Source organism: Uranotaenia lowii, chromosome 1 (assembly GCF_029784155.1).
Source record: "Uranotaenia lowii strain MFRU-FL chromosome 1, ASM2978415v1, whole genome shotgun sequence".
Taxonomy (NCBI): domain Eukaryota; kingdom Metazoa; phylum Arthropoda; class Insecta; order Diptera; family Culicidae; genus Uranotaenia; species Uranotaenia lowii.
In genome coordinates this window covers 127,798,018-127,815,987 of record NC_073691.1, presented here as the reverse complement: position 1 = coordinate 127,815,987, position 17,970 = coordinate 127,798,018, and the positions used below count along the sequence as shown (strand labels likewise).

At 38.4% G+C, this 17,970-nt stretch overlaps 1 protein-coding gene across 1 annotated transcript; it reads left to right on the top strand.

Annotated features, from left to right (window-relative positions):
- The first annotated feature begins 927 nt into the window (after positions 1 to 927).
- On the top strand, positions 928 to 11,510 carry LOC129739939 (protein slender lobes). Its single transcript, XM_055731491.1, has 5 exons — positions 928 to 1,116; positions 1,179 to 1,489; positions 5,083 to 5,931; positions 7,554 to 9,446; positions 10,063 to 11,510. Exons 1-5 carry the CDS (start codon positions 1,086 to 1,088, stop codon positions 11,446 to 11,448), a joined length of 4,470 nt encoding a protein of 1,489 aa, XP_055587466.1. The 5' UTR covers positions 928 to 1,085; the 3' UTR covers positions 11,449 to 11,510.
- The last annotated feature ends 6,460 nt before the right edge of the window (positions 11,511 to 17,970 follow it).

Below are 17,970 nucleotides of genomic sequence, written 5' to 3'. Positions count from 1 at the left end.
CAATTCGCATCGCATCGCACTCACTATGTCATCGGCCTTATGGCATACATAATAGTATTTTTCTGAGTGTGCTAGTTCCGTCTTTTTGAATTGTTACGCGAGATTTTCGAGCAATTAACGGCGGGGCGAGGGCGAAATTTTCAAATCAAGCGTGAGTTTTCAAAAGGACGTATGTCGCAAAAGTAAACAAATTGAGTTACTGTTTGCACGGTATAGTAAATTTTATTTTCTTCTGTATGAATTAACTGTTTGTACAAAAAAAAATAATATGCCGTTAGTTAAAAAAATATACAAACGACCTATGTCATCTTTTCTCAGTGTTTTCGAAATTCTTCTTTACACCTCTTTTTGGTAAAACGACGCATCTGTCAAAACAAATAATATCGCACACACAGCAGATAGGATCGCAGCAAACCGTCGTATGCGTCAAATCAGATACGTCGGTTTTTTCACATCATTGCAGATGCGTCAGTTTTAAAATAATTATTATTTTAAAACTGACGCATCTGCAATGATGTGAAAAAACCGACGTATCTGATTTGACGCATAATGAAAACAATTTGTCCAAGCGACGAATCATAAAGGGTGTATGTAAATATTAAACTGTCACAACGACGAATCATTATGGCGTATGTGAAAAAAAACTCAACAATACGGTGTAAAATATTTTTTTTAACAAATTCACTAGGAAACAGCAAAAAATCCAGTATGCTCAAACCTATAATTAAAACATTATTGTTTTTCCTACAGCTGCCATGATAAAACTTGATTCTAGATCAAACAGCTTTAAATAGCATTTATTTATATTAACATAATTTTGTCCCTCCTTTTTCTCAGATTTTGTCTGATGTTACATACGTCCTTTTGAAAACTCACGCTTGAAATCATCATTTTCGGATCTTTTCTTCTTATTCGCGAACTAAGCTGTCAAACTTTATCGTCGTTTTGTTGTGCGTAATTTGAAGTTGAAAAACGTGGAGCGGGAGTTTTGCTAGCTACGGTTTTCAAAAATTGTTGGATTTTACTTGATTTTACAGAGTTTAAACGTTTTTTTTTTAATTATTTCTGATATAAATTAATGTAAAATGAATCCGGAAGAAGAATCTTCTACAAGGGGTAAGCGACTCGAAAATGTGTTTGTTTTTTTTTAATCTCGACTCATTGCGTGTTTCAACCAGTTACCAGAGGTGCCCTTCGAAGACGATCAATCGATCAGGATACTACTGCCAACACGGGTACACCGAAAGCTAGCACCAGCAAAAAAATTGCACCCTTGGATCCAATTCAGGAGACTGGATCAATCCAAAAGGCGAGCAGTGAAATTGGCTCACCGGTTGCTGTCCAGAAGCCTGCACGAGGCGTTAAAAAAGAAACCACCTCGGTTTCTGAAACAAAAACGGGACGCCATCAACGAACGGCTTCGATTTCGGAAGACACTTTGAACAATTCTCAAGATGTTCGTCGGACTCCTAGGAGACGTCCTTCCCAGGTACTTACACTTTGACTGGCTCCTATGTCCAATTTGTAGGTTTGATTGATAGTTGTTCTTTATTGATTTAACGTCAGCCCAACGATATAAAATTATAGTTAGGGCAAAGATACCGTCACTTCATGATAAAGAAGTGGGCTTTGCCGCGAACATTAATAATTAATGTAAGAATTATTCTTCTATACGGACTTTCGATGTTCGCAACGCCACCTTAAGAGTTCGGGCAACAAGATTCATGCATCTAGCCAGACCCATGTAACTTATCGAAAATTCTTTCTATACGCTCAGTGCTGCTCCCTTCTGAGAAGGGGTATCATAACAGGCGACTAAAATAGCTTGTACACCCTCCATGGGGGTCGATGGTTTGAGTATTCAACAACTTCAACGTCAAATAACATACAAAATTATCAAAGCAACCGTTGTTCGTATTCGCACTGTTGGTATCAATTTCAACATACTTGTTTTTATGAACAAAAAGATTTCCAATTGAGCATTCAATAGATTATTTTCTTCTCGAACAGAGTAAAATTTGAAAAGCAGAGTTTCGGTTTAATTCAAATTCAAATCATTTTTTTCCGAATGGCAATATATGGTTAATAATTCGTCCGAAAGGTCAACCAAAATATATTTTTACCATTTAAAGCATTGTAGATGGCTCTGAAGTACTCACTTCCAACAGTTATACTTTTAAAGCAGATTTATTTTTCCAAGACACACATTGGTTACCATGGCTAGATGCATGAATCTTGTTGCCCCAACTCTTAAGGTGGCGTTGCGAACATCGAAAGTTCGTATAAAAGAATTAATGTTCGCGGCAAAGCCCACTTCTTTATCTTGAAGTGACGGTATCTTTGATCTAGCCATGGTAACCAATGTGTGTCTTGGAAAAACAAATCTGCTTTAAAAGTATATCTGTTGGAAGTGAGTACTTCAGAGCCATCTATAATGCTTTAAATGGTAAAAATATATTTTGGTTGACCTTTTGGACGAATTACATTAGTTTACAAAATTTAAAAAATATCGTGAACTTAATTGACCGACCTATATTTTTAATGTAAAATCGGGCGCTGAATCTGAAAATGAAATTTAAAAAAAATCCAGTAGAATAGTTTTTGAGTTATGCTCCAAATACGAAATTTTGGAAAAATAAAAAAGTACATGAGCTTATACCGTATTTGTTTATGCCGAGTGTTGCACTAGTGTTGCACTGGTGCACCACTAGGTGCTGTCAAACTGTTTGTTTATTCGGACGGTGTTGCACTGGTTTTGACCTGGTGTTGCACTGCCATCGGGCGGTGTTGCCCCGAAAATTTTGTCAGTGTTGCGAGAGAGCGTGTGAGTGAGCGAGGTAGCAATACACTGGCGACGATTTGTGTTTGTTTTTATCGGGTACGGTCGGTACGGTGGAACACTCCACGCGTGGAGAAAACAAATACAGTATTAGATTGAAATATCGCTGACTGCATAACAGTAATTTGAAATCTCTGTTTTGCATATTGAAGGTGAACCAATTTGCTATAGATCATCTGAACATCATTTTTGCCCATCATCAACAGTATTGTTGATATTAGTGGCTTCATGAAAGAAAAAATATAAAAAACGCATTTTTTTAGAAATTTTTTTGTTTGAGTGAATGTTTTAGACTCGATGTTAGCATTTAAAAAATCTGGTTTTCTATTAACCTTATGTGAATTCAAAAAAAAATTTCAAATGGTTATTTTTCAAAATCGGTTGAAAATTGAAGAAGTTACGGTTACTTTACCATGACAGTAATTTTCTGCATTTTTGAATAATTGAACGAACCGCAGTTTACTAATCATAATATAGGAAGAAATCAACATGGTAAATTCGCTCCTAGTCGAAATTATTTTTTAGCTTACCAGAAGGTCACATGCCAATTTTCAGCACGATCTGACCATGGGGAGGGGTTGTTTGAGTCTCAAACCTGAATATGATTTTAGGGTATAATGCTCGGGAGAAGCAAAAAATACTGGTTATTCAATAAAAACTTTTTTCTTCACAAGCCGATTGTTTTTTCTGATTGATTTGATTGAAGCCTAAGTTGAGACAAACATTTCACTCGAAGACTGTAACACGATTGAACTTGAAACAAAAAAGTTATTGCGGTTCAAAGGCCGCAAACTTTGTCTAACACGCAATAAGTATTTTTAACGCATTGCGATTTACTTATACGAGAATTTTCGACCGAAATACAATCTTCGAACCGCAATAACTTTTCGAGTCTTCGAGTGAAATATTTTTCTTAACTTAGACTTTAATAAAATCAAACAGGAAAAATAATCGGCTGGTGAATAAAAAAGATATTATTGAAAAACCAGTATTTTTTGCTACAGTGAAAGTGTATGAAGTGCAACAAAAACGAAAATTTGTTCGAGCTCATCTTAACGGTGCTGAAGTGCAACTGCAGTTGGACACTGGATCCGACATCAGTGTGGTATCGAAGCGTGTGTGGGAGCAAATCGGGAAGCCTTCCACCACCCCCGCACTAGATAATCTACGGTTTCTGGTGCCCCCCTCTGGCTCCTTTTCAAGTTCCAGTGTGACATCAACGTCAATGGCAGTAGCGCCGTGGGACATTTCACGTGGTCGACAAATCGTTCAACGTGCTCGGTATCGATTTGCTCGACGCTTTTGGGCTCTAGTCGGTGCCGATTTCCTCTTTTTTGCAATCAGAGTGCCAAACCATCCACATAGTTGGAGTCATTTGAGGCAGCACCACGTCCCAAAAATGCAGTATCCAGCACTTCACCACAGCACAATCGTACAGCAAGGCTGAACCATTTCGAGACATTCGAGAGGGGAGAAGTTCGGTTCCAATAATCTCCAAATATTTCACCGATGTCCCGTCTCTCTCTCTCTCAACGTCTCCTTCTCCCTCATCATCAGTGACCATGCATGTGGAGTTCATATTAGCGAGCGAACAGCTGTGCAGGTGCCTCGTCGTTCTTCGCGAACCAGAAGACCGACGATCCGGTCAGCTCGCACCTGCTGTATTAAGGGAGGAGATGTTATGGCGTGAAACACCCTACAACAATACCACTGGGCTCACTGCTGGCAGCCTTTCTGTCAGCTAATCGACGCGCGAACCGACGGGTAGAAAACAACAACAAAAACTACTCATTTTATGTCTTGTATTGTAAACGTTTAGTCGCAACGTATTTTATCTCGTCAATGAATCGTCTATTTTAATATGATGTGTTAAGTAACTACTCTTGTATCCGTGCTACCCCAGTTTACAACAAACATAAATTTTACTTATTGATACACAAGTTATTTCGAAGAATGCGACTGATCACTTATTTGAACAATAAGATTCCTCAATTTTCCATAAATTGTAATTTTGTTTTAAATCCTATACATATCGTTCGAAATTTCATAACTATTTTTGACCTTGCGTTTACACGGTTCTGTCGATTGAGGTTAAGCACAATGTTATTATACCTATTGATCTACCTATCTTGGATTGCCTCAGCCAATTTAATGTGTTTTTGTAAAGTTAAAATCTTATAATACTTATGCCTACAGAATTTCTAAACCTTTTTTAAATCTATTACGGTTTGACTATTTAACAGGACGTAACTGTTACGCCGCAGACGGCGCCTACTGCAACCAGACGGATGACGCGCAGAAATAGCGTAACGTCGGAAGATGGCTCACTAAGTTCTTTGCCTGTCACTACTCCTAAGGCTACCAAATCTCGTCTAAGTGTTGCACCGCCCACAATTACGGAAGATGATGAAAAAGAGGAAGAAAAGAGCAACTCTTCAATCGCGGAAACTGATCTTAGCGATTTAGACGTGCGCAAGTTGCGTAACCGATCTATCTCGGCCTCTCCAGTGGCTGGTAAAAATACCACCATTGATTCTTCTAAACCCGAGGATACTGAATCAAATGAAACGGAACAGAATAGCTCCAACCAACTTAACGATTCTACGGGAAATGCTCAAGATGTGGTAATTGTTCTTGATAGTTCTAAAGCTTCGCAAAACCTATCATCCATTTCCACAAACCTTGATCCAAATGTATCGGAGCCTTCAAAGGACAGTAAATGTTCACCGAAAAAAACTCCTACCAAGCACGAATTTCAACCTACTACCGAGGAATTCAACAAATCTTCAAAAATCGAGCAACCAAGTCTTCCAGGATCAACAAAAAAGAGCAGCCCAAGTTTACTGAAAAAAACTCCGACTAAGTCTGTCGCAAGAGATCCACAAACACCTTCCGGCGAATTTGGCAATTCACCGAAAGCTGAAACTCCGCAAAAAGTTTCTCAAAGTCCTAGTAAGAACCAACTGCAGCGGAGTGTAAAATTCGACGAAACTGGCACACCGCCGCGACAGAATCAAAGTTCCTACCCAAAGACTCCGGTTTCAATCACTAGTGGATCGAAGTGCCCAAAACTTAATGAAGATTCTGTTGACGTAAGTATTCATTCTTGTTTTCATGCTTTTCCATCAGATATTGAATATCACATTTGCATCGCCGGGAAAGTGACAGAAGTACTGAGGACCATAATTTGAACAAAAAATGTTTTACTTATTCTTCGCAATCCCCTTTTTTACTTTTTTCCAAGTTCTCTATCTTCGAATATTTTTCCGATACCCGTTTGATGTGATCTGCATTTCAAATTCAAGTTTAAAACCATGTTTTCAATCATTATTTACAAGTAGTTTATTAAAGGCCTTCTACTTTTATAAAATGTCTTCAATCAGTATAAATAAGAAAAAACTCGATCGTTTTTCAGTTCCATGGCGAAGGCTCATTTCTCCTGAAGAATAAATCATATAACTGTTTCAAATTATGATTTGCATGTGCTTAGTATTAAATATAAATATTTTGGTTCCCTAGAAAATAGATTTGAAATTTTTGTCATTCAACACTTTTTTTTATACAGATCTTGGGCTAGGTTTCATAAGTTTGTCAATTTATTTCTTTACCTAAGCATATACAGTACCGTTCATAATTGTATAGAAAATGGAAGCAAGCGCACTGTCACTTCGACTTTAAACTTCCATAACTTTTTACTCTAATGATATTTTTAGATCAAATTTTTTTTGCGTTAGAAAGATCAACTATCGCACTATCATATCACAAAATTTGAGCTTTATGGAGTTTGTGTGGCCTGAGAAACAGTAATTTTACGAAAATCGGACTTTTTGGACTTTTCTCATTCAAACTGCAATATCTCTATAACTACGCTAAATTTTTTATTGAAATTTTGCACAGTGATTGTTGAAATATGAAGCTAGCATGCCTGAAGTTTTCGATAAGTTCTATCGATGAGATCAAAATTTACGCGAGGTGCAATATTTCAGGCATGAACCTTGAAATGCGATTTCTATAGAATTTTGGACGATTTATGAGAACAATATCATTTCCTCCACCAATCAGACAAAAAATGTCTGGCAAAAGCAATGAAGAAAAGAAAAAATGGAATAAATGGTCCATTTGTGTTTTGAAATCAAAATCTCACGATATTGTTGTGATTTTTCGGTTGAAATAGATTAACTGGTTGTTAAACAGATAATATGATTTTCCTATGAAAACATTCGTCTAAAATTCTATAGAAATCGCAATTCAAGGTTCATGCCTGAAATATTGCACCTCGCGTAACTGTTGATCTCATCGATAGAACTTTTCGAAAACTTCAGACCTGCTAGCTTTATACTTCAACAATCACTGTGCAAAAGTTCAATAAACAATGTTGCGTAGTTTCAGAGATATTGCAGTTTGAATGAGTTTGAAAGTTTCGTAAAATTACTGTTTCTCAGGCCACACAAACTCGAGAGAGCTCAAATTTTGTGTGATAATAGTGTGATAGTTGATCTATCTAACGCAAAAAAATTGATTAAAAACTGTCATCAGAGTATAAAGCTATGGAAGTTCAAAGTCGAAGTGACAGTGCGCTTGCTTCCATTTTCTATACAATTATGAACGGTACTGTATATAAGTTCGCATTTTCACAAAAACAAATATTTCTGTTTGAAATCAATTGAGTTCACATTGATTGGATTAGATATGAAAAAATCCTTATTGTTTGCAGCCACATCTGTCAGATGGATTTGAAATCAACGAAACTTTTAGTGATTCTCCAAAAGCAGTCGATGCCGCTCCAGTGAATGTTACAAAAACTACAGAAGCTGCTATCACACCTGAAGAAACATCTAGAAGTCAGAGCATTCAAAGTGAGACCAATGACACAAGTTTTGATCAATCTTTAGCGAATGTGGTCGAAGACGTCAAGCAAAATCTGAATAAAGCGGATATTTCAATATCGTTGTTGGGAACACCGAAAGCAGCTATACGATCGGAAAACCCCAAATCCCATTTTTGTCACATTCGTACAGATTTTTCCAGCACGCCGATCGCAACGTCCGAGAAGAAAAAGCCAAAAGATGATTGTTCAGAGACCCATAACGTGAACGTGAAACATTCCTGGAGCCCATCCATCAAGGGCAGCAACGAAAAGGGAATCGATGTTTTCAGCGTACGGAAACAGGAAGAAGAGAAACTTGAAGCCGCCAAAAGTGAAAAATTAAACGAATCGTTACAAAAATCTTTGCAGAATAAGTCACCTAAAAAAATGTTAGCTGTTTCGGAAGACGAAGACGAAGATGGGGATGAAGAAGTGCAAGCGTCCGAACTACTGGAACGGGCTTCTTCTGAACAAAACAGTTTCATTGATGACGAAGCTATGGAGGTTGATGACTATCAATCGGGTGATTCAATGGATTCCGAGACTCGTCGAGAGATGGAAGAAAATGAAATTGAAGATCATGGGGAAACAATTGGCAGTGAAGACAGCGAGGATCAGGAGGAAGAGAGTAACGATGAGGATTCTTTTGTTGTATCCGATAATGAATCGGAAAGTCTTTTGGAAGGTACCGGCGATGATTTGGAATCTGAAGAAGAACAAATAAATCCCAAACAAAAAAAGAGAAAGCGAATCCTTTCAGAGCAAGATTCTAGTGCCCAGGAAGATAATGATGAAACTAAATCAGAGAAAAGTTCTCTACAGGCTCCAACAACGCCAGAGAAGTCTCCATTGTCTCCATTGAAAAAGTCTTCTTCGTCAAAATCTTCCAAATATGAGTCTCCAACCTCATACACAACCAAAAATGCCACCGATAAAACACGTAAATCTCTACCGGCAACCTGTTCAACAGGCATAGATTCTCTGATGGTTCAGGATAAGAACTGTAAACGAAACACGATTAATGCTCTGGAACAATCGCCTAACCGTGGAATAACGGAAAAAACTCAGGACATTATAAGTTCACCTGCCACAAAACCTAAAAAACAACAACTGATTGGAGATAGATTTCCAATAAAAGTTTTGAACGAATTCCAAAATGCTTCTAAGTCCCCAAGTCATGATTCCGTTGATCCAAATGACGGTGACAACTCACCCATTCGATTTCGCAAGTCGCTACCTACGCCCGCCCTGATTGGATCAGATTTCTACTCATCATCAGCTAACAAAAAATCTAAACGACACACTATAAATATATCAGGCGCAACTGATCCCGAAATCGAACAAATTGATGTACAGGTTACGCAAATTCAGTCGATTGGAATGGTTACTAACCCAGCAGCGTTAGTTTCCGCAAAGAAAAAAGAATCATCGGTTCGTACCGCAGACGCCTCATCACCTCAACAATCATCGACCGAAAAGTTGAAAAAGGACACAACTATATTTCCAACGAAGCAAACACCAAACATGCTCGGAAAAGATTCAAATGAAAAAGTTTTGCAAACATCCGTTGCGGATAGTAGCGTGAAAGGTCAGGTTAAGAAAAATATTCTGCCAAAAAAAATAACTCCAAAAGATGTCAACGAGTTCGACCACGAAGCTATCCTGAATCGATGCAACGAGATAGTTCGTGCTGATAAAGCTAGGAAAAAATCAACAGCAACTTTGCGGCAGCAGAAAAAGGTAAGTTTTCGATTCTTGTTGATCAAACATAACATTATAGTAACTATGGGGTCCTACGCCGTTTGGCCTAAAGTCATTTGGCATAAAGCCGTTTGGCATAAAAGTCGTTTGGCATAAAATTTGGCATAATGGTAATTTGGCAGACTGGCCGTTTGGCATAATGGCTATTTGGCATAATGTCCGTTTGGCATAAAAATATAAAAATTTATAATGTAACATAAAATGTTGCTAAAAATTAAAATACATAAGTTTTTTTTTTCAATAAACCGATTTTCTAGGTTTAATCAAATCCCTAGGAAGGCCCCGTGTTTCTAGGTTTACCCAAAGCTAGGGACAATCCCCTAGCCCGGTCTGCAACGCGAAGCGTAAGGACCATACTGCATTTTAGTTCGAACGCGGAGCGTGAGGAGGCTTCCTCGAAATTTCGATCCATCATTTTATACCAATTATGCCAAACGGCCACTATGCCAAATTATCATTATGCCAAACGTCCATTATGCCAAACGGCCATTATGCCAAACGACTTTATGCCAAACGGCGTTATGCCAAACGGCTTTATGCCAAATGACTTTATGCCAATCGGTATACAATCTAACTATTGCACCGTTCGTTTTAGGATGAAAAACGTCGAATTAAAGACACGGAAAGTGGTGAAAATGCTGATGAAACATTAGAAGAACAGCTCAAGAAAAAAAAGAAGAAGAAGAAGCAAATTAACTACATGCTTGAAGAGCTTGGCGAAACAAAAAAAGAACAGCTAGCAAGAGCCCTGAAACGCAAGCAGGCTTTATTAGAAGCTAAGAGGGAACGCAAGAAGGCTAAGAAAGCCGCCAAACTAGCTCAGCAACTGAACAAGGAAAATGATAACGATTCGCAGGCTGCTGGAATAGGGGCCAAATTCGACATTAAGGGCAAGAAAAAGAAAAAGTCTTTAGTTGAAGAGCTGTTTGGAGATAGTAATGTAGAAAACGTTGCAGAACCCTTAGTAAAACAAAATATTTCTGCATTTGCAGCTTACAAAACGCAAATAGATGAATTGAATGCAAAACAATCGTTGGGCAAGAAAAAGGGCAAAACACTGAAAGATAAAATACCAGATCAATCTGAGCCGGAAAAGAAGATAAACCCACGCGTATCTTCAAGTAAAATAAACAAAAAAAGAAACGTAGTAAAACAGCCGGAGTCGAATCCGAAAAACGTTGAAATACCAATGTCCAAGAAATCTGAAGTTCAAACTAATGAACATGTACTCGTTGATCCTAAACAAAAAATTGTACTACTACACCAAGAAAATAGCACCCCTGTCTATCCTACAACTTCGTTTGATCAGCAGTTGAAAAACTTGAAACAATGCTTAAGTGAACCGATCGTGAAAGTGGTCAAAAAGCAGAAAATGTCACACGGAAATTCGACAGCCGTAACAACTGATGTGGAAGTAACACCACCACGAAAGCAGAGCGGAAAATTAAAAGCCTTGATGAAATTGGAGTCCGGCTTTGTCGAAGAACCAGTTACGCCTGACCCCGTGCGATTGAAGCGAAACAACGGATTCCGAGAGGAACCAGTAACTCCGCGGCCTATCGGATTTAAAGTTTCTAATGTCCTACCAGATCAAGCTCCAGAGCGAGAAAAGAAGCATGTACAAAACGAGAAAAAAGATTATTCCAAGCGAATTCGATCAGAAGAAATTGTAGAACCAGCTCGAGGGCTTCCACTACCGGTTTGGACACGATCCGGTTCGTTCGAGGTAGAGGATTTGGTTCAGAAGACTAAAAAACCGAAAAAGAGTCAAGTAGATAACGATTACATAAAGTTACAATCGGATGACAAACGTGCTAGCAATTTCTTGGTCAAATCATTGGAGGAAAAAAGTGGCAAGCACAAGAAAAAGGCTCACCAAATAAATACTGCAGACATCGAAGAGGAAGTGCTTAATTTCAAGAAAAAAGCCATATTCGGTAACAAGAATGCTCCTTTGCGAGAGAAAAAGCCGAAGTGTTGATTATTTCGGAAATTTGTGTTTATTGTGTTTATAATCTTGTTCTTAATAAAACTCTAATTTACTCATAAAATTTTGATTCTATCATGGGAAAATATGTTGATTCTGATCCGTTACGTTAGTGATTCGACCAGAAGTGCAAAGAGATCCTTCATGACGGTAAATTCCTGGCAAAAAAAAGATTCTTCATGATTGAAAGATTATTTTTGAACTGATTCCCTTGTTCAAAACCCTTTAAACCCCACTTCGAAATATTTTTTTCCGCGTTCACTGCCATTGTTGTTGTTGTATGTTACAAGCTTGATGGAACCGAATTCAAAAGGCAGAGCAAACCCGAGTCTCCTCGTTTGTGCCTGGATCGAATGCGTGAGGTTTTCCTGCTATTGCTATTATTGCACAGCAACCGCACGCCGGCAGCTAGTTTTTTCGTTTCTATTTCCTCCCCTCTCTTTGCACCATACCTTGCGGGCCTGTGCAATGCAATAATTTCGGTTGTTTTTGTTGTTGCCTCAACCTTTGTGGCGAAGTTGAAGATGTTCTCCTCAACGACGGCTATCAGCTGGAGTTATTCAAATTCAAGAACGTAAATGAGTAGGTGTGTGCCTCGTCTTTTTCATGCATCATGTAGCAACCGAACGTTGAGAGTGTAGTATGGTCAGTGAGTGTAGTGACTTCAAAGGTATTTCCACTTTCGAAACAATTATTATTTTTTCAACAAAATAAAAACGCGACATATTTTAACAACATTAGTTTTACGAATGATTCGACGTTCTCACGCACTATATAGTGCTCCCTCTTTCTCTCCATTCACCCCCAGTAAGCGCGTCTTCTCAGAAATCGACAGAGCATGCAAAAAATTGAGAGTTGAGTCTCCGAACTTAGAATAAAACGGTTAATTTCGGCAACATTCCGAGAAAGCAAATATTCTCATCCGGTTTGTCCTGCCGAGATACCTAGAGGCAACGAATACGAATGCGTACATGCGAAATCAGTTTGAATCGTACTCTTGTACAAGGTGGGTATATATTCAGGAGGTGTTCCCGAATAACGAATTCCCGATTCAGCCATTTTGGCTATGTAGGCTATGCAACTATACGGAACTCATGAAGTTTGTTTACCAATAAACCCCAGAAAAGCTGAGCAAAAAATAAACAAACTCATTGAGAGCCCCGCTCACTTCTCGCTTACTTACTGTGAAAGTCGGAGAACCTAGTGTATCTAAGAACCTTGCTCTTGTACGGTGTGCTCGCACTTTATCCCCGTCTTTTTTATATGCGTGCTTTCAATCGTAGCAGTCGTCTTCTCAGGCAGGCAAACACGCGTCTCGAAGGGAAACATACGATTCGGATTGTGTGCGTGTGTTTCTCTGGAGGGCGTGTCTTAAGGCAGAAACACAATACAGCGTCGAACGTCGCGTCGCGTCAGCTGTCAACGCCGTCGTCGAGTACTAAAACGCTGACGCGACGCAACCGAAGATTTTTGCATCACAATGCAGCGTCGAAAGACATAGCAACCGAAAGTTTGTTTTGGTTTGCTGCTTTCGCCCCACTTTCTGATTTGTTGTCGCGAAACAACCCCAATTCAATTTCACCAAAGTTTTCGCTGGTTGAAGGACGGCTGCTGCCCCACGGAAGGGAGGCCTTGTGAAATTTATTCAAAATAAGAGATACAGCAGGTAAGGTATTTCAAATAGTGCTGAAATACAGATTTGTTTTTTAAATTACAAATATATGGTTTCTTTTAGGTTTCCATAAAATCGTCCGTCGAATTCAAGCATCTTATGTAGCCGATCAGTTGCGGGAAGGAACTGAATCGATCAAAAGATAGAGCTGTTGCACGAACCGAATAATTTAAGCCAGCCTTGTGTTTAGGTGAGTTAGTGAGGATCAAAACCAACCAACCTCAACGGAAGAGTACGTTTATGAGGCTCCCCAACTCCTCAATTGCACGGTGTTAATTTTACACGAAAAAAGTGGAAGATTGAGAAAAAATGTATAAAAATATGTTGATTAGATTAGTAATAAATGTAACTATTTCATTGAGTGTTTTTAGAAAAACTATCAATCCGAAAATCCATTTGTATACATTTACAACTCCACAACATTATAATTTTTCATCGATGGAAATCTCCAAAAAAAAATTGATTTCCTCAACGTGTCAAAGCACAATGAAATGTTCATTCTTAATGATAAAATTCGAAAATTTGTTAAATCGAGTAGAAAATATGGGTGATTATAAGAGATTCGAGTTTATTAGTTTCAAACTTTGTATAAAACACAAAGTCGGAATATTTATAACGCTGCTGATTTTAATTTTTTTCAAAAACAGAGCGTCGACGTTGTAGAACGCTGCTGTTTAGAACAAGTTTTGCATTTTAGTACAATGCCTTCATTGACGTGACGCACCATTGTGGTGGCTCAAACGGAAAATGGTATCCCCAAAATGAAATGTCAACGCGACGCTGACGCGACGCGACGTCCGACGCTGTATTGTGTTTCTGCCTTTAGATTATTTCGTGGCACTCACCCAAGGCACGCGTATGGTGTGTTCCTCTCTGCCGATTAGATGATGCAAAATCGTTAGAGAGATCGATACGATCCCTCTGTCGATTTGAGTTACCTCTCTGTCGATTCATGTTTACTGGGCCCTAGTTCATGCACCATGTCACTCAGTCCATTCATGTTATACTCTCGACTCGATTGAAGCATATTGGAGTTAATGCTTTTATTACGCTGTTTTATAACTTTTGACACATTTGAATAATTTTGCTTTCAAATTATACTCAAGTAATACTATGAAGAACGCGTATATTTTCTTCCAATGAGTTTATCAATGTTATAATATTTAATCTATTCTTCCACTCTTATTTCCTACATTACCCCCCTTCTGTACAGGAAATCTGAAGCAATTCTTTTTTACATTAAGCCACGTTTCTGTTGCAGTTATTAACTTTATATAAATAGTGCTGAATATTTATTTAAAATGCTTATTGTACAATTATGAATAAAGTTGGTCAAAATTACTTAAATATTTTCTTAAAAATTTTAAGGGGTTGTCCCTATTATATTGAGGTTTTCCTTTTAAATAATAATAAGACCGATTAGCTTGTGTTCTTAAGCACGCTCTAAAGACTTCTGAGCCCAGCTCTTTTTTATTTGTTAATCGAAGTCAGTTGGGGAACTCATAGGGTTACCACAGTTCTCCCCCTTTCAGCTAGTTTTACAATAATCCAATTTTTTTCTTTTTAAATTTAAAACAAATGTTAAGAGCTTTTAAGAAATGGCATGCATACAACAACTCAGTAATATAAAAATTCACTATTTTTCTTCAAACGTTTTCTTCTACTCGATCTCCTCAATCTGGTTTCACTTTGCTGGTCATTCTGCTGAATATTCCAACTTGGACCAGTTATGTTGGATTCCTCAGGTCGTGTAATTTTCTTTCGTTCCACATCGTCTACGAATCGATCCGTCAGTTTTGTTGGCTGTTCAATACTGTTTGATACCGGTAGCAAACCACTGCTATTGGATATTGGCAAACTTGCGCCATTACTCGATAAACTACTGTTAAATAAACATGTTTCTTTTTCTGATGAGGTCTTTGGTAAATCAATGTCGTCAAATTGAAACTGTTGCGATGAAAATAAATGTGAATCAGCAGGAAACCCGTAAAAACTTTCATCCGAACTCTCTTCTCCAACATCTTGCTCTCTTGGTCGCCAGAGATGTTAAAATCGCGAGTCTACATACTCGCACTTTGCCCTTCTTTGCAGAACGATTTTATTTCGTTAAACTCAATCTGCAATGATGCTGTAGAGATGTGCCGTGGAATCATGCTTCAGAATCGAACCAAAAACACCGCTTATTTTCCCGTTGGTAAACTCGCGTCCAATCACTTGCTCGATCTCCTCTCGAATGCCGTTCTCTCATCCGCGTTTGACTGTTCTCCCTCGCGCAAGGTCTATCATGTTCAACAGGTAAAGCTTAACACGATGTACAGTTGTGTGTGTGCTGGGCGCGCCTCTACATCCCCCTTAACACATCCTGATATAACGTGGCTCGTAGGTTTGGAACTATGCATGCTACTTACGAATCCGCTTCATTTAAGTGGTTCCAATTCCTTGTGCGTCGATAAGATCTGTTACTCCAGAATCCATGATATTCGCAGTATCTATCTTCGAAACACCTCCAGATGGTGAACTTCCTTCCTGATATCGTAGGTTTAAACCTAGCATCTCAGGCAGTATTCAACATGTAGTCCATTTTGATTCTCCTGATCAATACGCGGGTTCAAGGTAACACTTCGCTTTCTTGTGCGCATCTGAGTTTCACTCTACAGCATACCCTCTTAAGGGCTCCTGCATTTCCATGAACCGCTGTCGTTTCCAACAAAATTCACAGTGAGTGCTTATAGAATCTGCTCAGCTACAGATGCGTTGCTGCTGTATTTCAAGGCTGTGCTCAATGGTCTAAGTATCATATTTACTCCACATCTTCTAATGTCAAAACTCTTTCGTGATACATATTTGTTGAAATACTTTGCTACCTTACAATCGTTTAACCGAGCTGTACTTCCCTGAGCCATGTTACAAACTTCTGCTTAGCGCTGATGATCAACTCTACGTCTTCCTCACCTCGTTTTTTTTTAACAACATGGCTCTCAACAACTTCATCATGTACGGTCATACGCAATGAATGTTTTCCATTCTCAATCCATTTTAAGAAAGCATATGCACCTATATGTCTGTCATCCCAAAAATGATTGAAACAGTTGTTGTATGATATCTTGTTCCTCTCCTTCCAGCAGGTCAACACATCTTCCTTTGCTTTCTTCTGTTATTCCGATGAAACATCCTTCAATACTTCCTCTGGTCGATCCGTATTTTGTCCCATTTCTGATCAGATCTCTAAAACTCACCTTCGAATTATAACTCAAAATCAGTTACCTAAACGTACATATATAACATCAAATATTCAACAAATATTCGATGTATACTCTTGCATCATCTATCTATCTTTCCATTTATTTTTTCAAATGCAACCGCAATAAATTTCACTAGCTATAGAGTTTGTTTGACACTGTAAGGCCTATGACATAGTGAACGCAAACAGTTGCTAACTCAACCAAAAATCGAACTGCGGTGGAATGAGTTCTATCTGTTCTAACCTTTCCCATTCACTCTCTATTGAAAATGCTCCGAGTTGCAATACTGGACGCGGTTAAGCAGATACCAATTAGTTCAACCGCTAGCGCACGCTTTTCGGAAACTTTTTTTTTCATATGTTTCAAATATCATAACCTGAAACCCTATTACTCATTAACGTACAGAAAGTCAAGCGTGATGTAAGGGCGGCCTGCCCAGATAATTTTAATCGACTCCTCAGCCGCAGTTTTGAATCACAACATTTAAAATTAACGTTGAACTCCTCAGAGTTTGCAGATTACTATTCTTAGTACATAGATAACAATATTTTGTAGATTCTCGCCTTTGCAACAAAATGATGGAACATCATCTAGCTCAATCCATACTCCTCAGAGTCAAAATATTTGACAATAATTCACACTCCTCAGAGTTGCAGATTTTTATGAAAATATTCACAATACACACTCCTCTAAGTCACAAGGTGTTAAACAAAAGTGAAAGTTTCGGCTCCTCGAAACCTGTTTTATTTTTTTTTAAATCCGTTGGGCATAAACACGAATGAGTTCCTCAGAACCATTTTATAATCTGTGTTTTATTTTGTTAAATTAACACTTGAGTACCTTGAAACTGTGACCGCTACTCAGAGTCGCAGAATCGGATGCAAATTTACGGTATCGGACTCCTCAAAGTTAATCTTTTTTTTTTAATACAATCAGTTGGTAATTCAATTTAGTTCCTCAGAAGTTTTCTTTATTTATTTCTTCATGTATTTACATTTCTCCTCAGAACACCAAACCTCCTTAGAGAAACCTTTTCTTACCTTCTAAGAGGAACAACAACCATCTTTGTTTTCCTCTTCTCCTCAGAGAAGAATTCCGTCCTATTTTAATTTAGTAAACCTTCTCAAAGGTTTTTTATCTACCCTCTTCGAAGGTATTAAACTATTTATCTCTTCAGAGGAATTTCATTCTTTCTTTGCGGAGAAACTAAACTCTTCCTCCTCAAAGGAATTACCTTCATCCTCCTCAAAGAACTTACATCACCCCTTCTCAAAGGGATTATATTCTTTCTCCTCGAATGAATCCTCCTCAAAGGAATTGTAGTGTTTCTCATCAAAAAGCTTAAATCATTCCCCCCCGAAGGAATTGCATTTTTCTTCCTCTTCGGAGAAGTTACTTCATTCTTCCTCATAGGAATTGCACTAATCCTCCTCGAAGGAATTGCCTTCTTCCTCCTCAGAGGACTTGATATCTTCATCTTCAAAGGAGCTGCACTCTTCCTCCTCAGAGGACACGCTCTCTTCCTCCTCGGAGGACATGCTCTCTTCCTTCTCAAAGGAATTGCCGTCTTCCTCCTCAGAGGAGTTGCCGACTTTCTCCTCA

Excerpts from the sequence above, each read along its gene's own strand:
- LOC129739939 (XM_055731491.1), top strand. The coding sequence starts at position 1,086 with ATGAATCCGGAAGAAGAATCTTCTACAAGGG. Across the intron at positions 1,117-1,178 it reads AGAAGAATCTTCTACAAGGG|TTACCAGAGGTGCCCTTCGA; the intron begins GTAAGCGACTCG and ends TGTTTCAACCAG. Across the intron at positions 9,447-10,062 it reads CTTTGCGGCAGCAGAAAAAG|GATGAAAAACGTCGAATTAA; the intron begins GTAAGTTTTCGA and ends CGTTCGTTTTAG.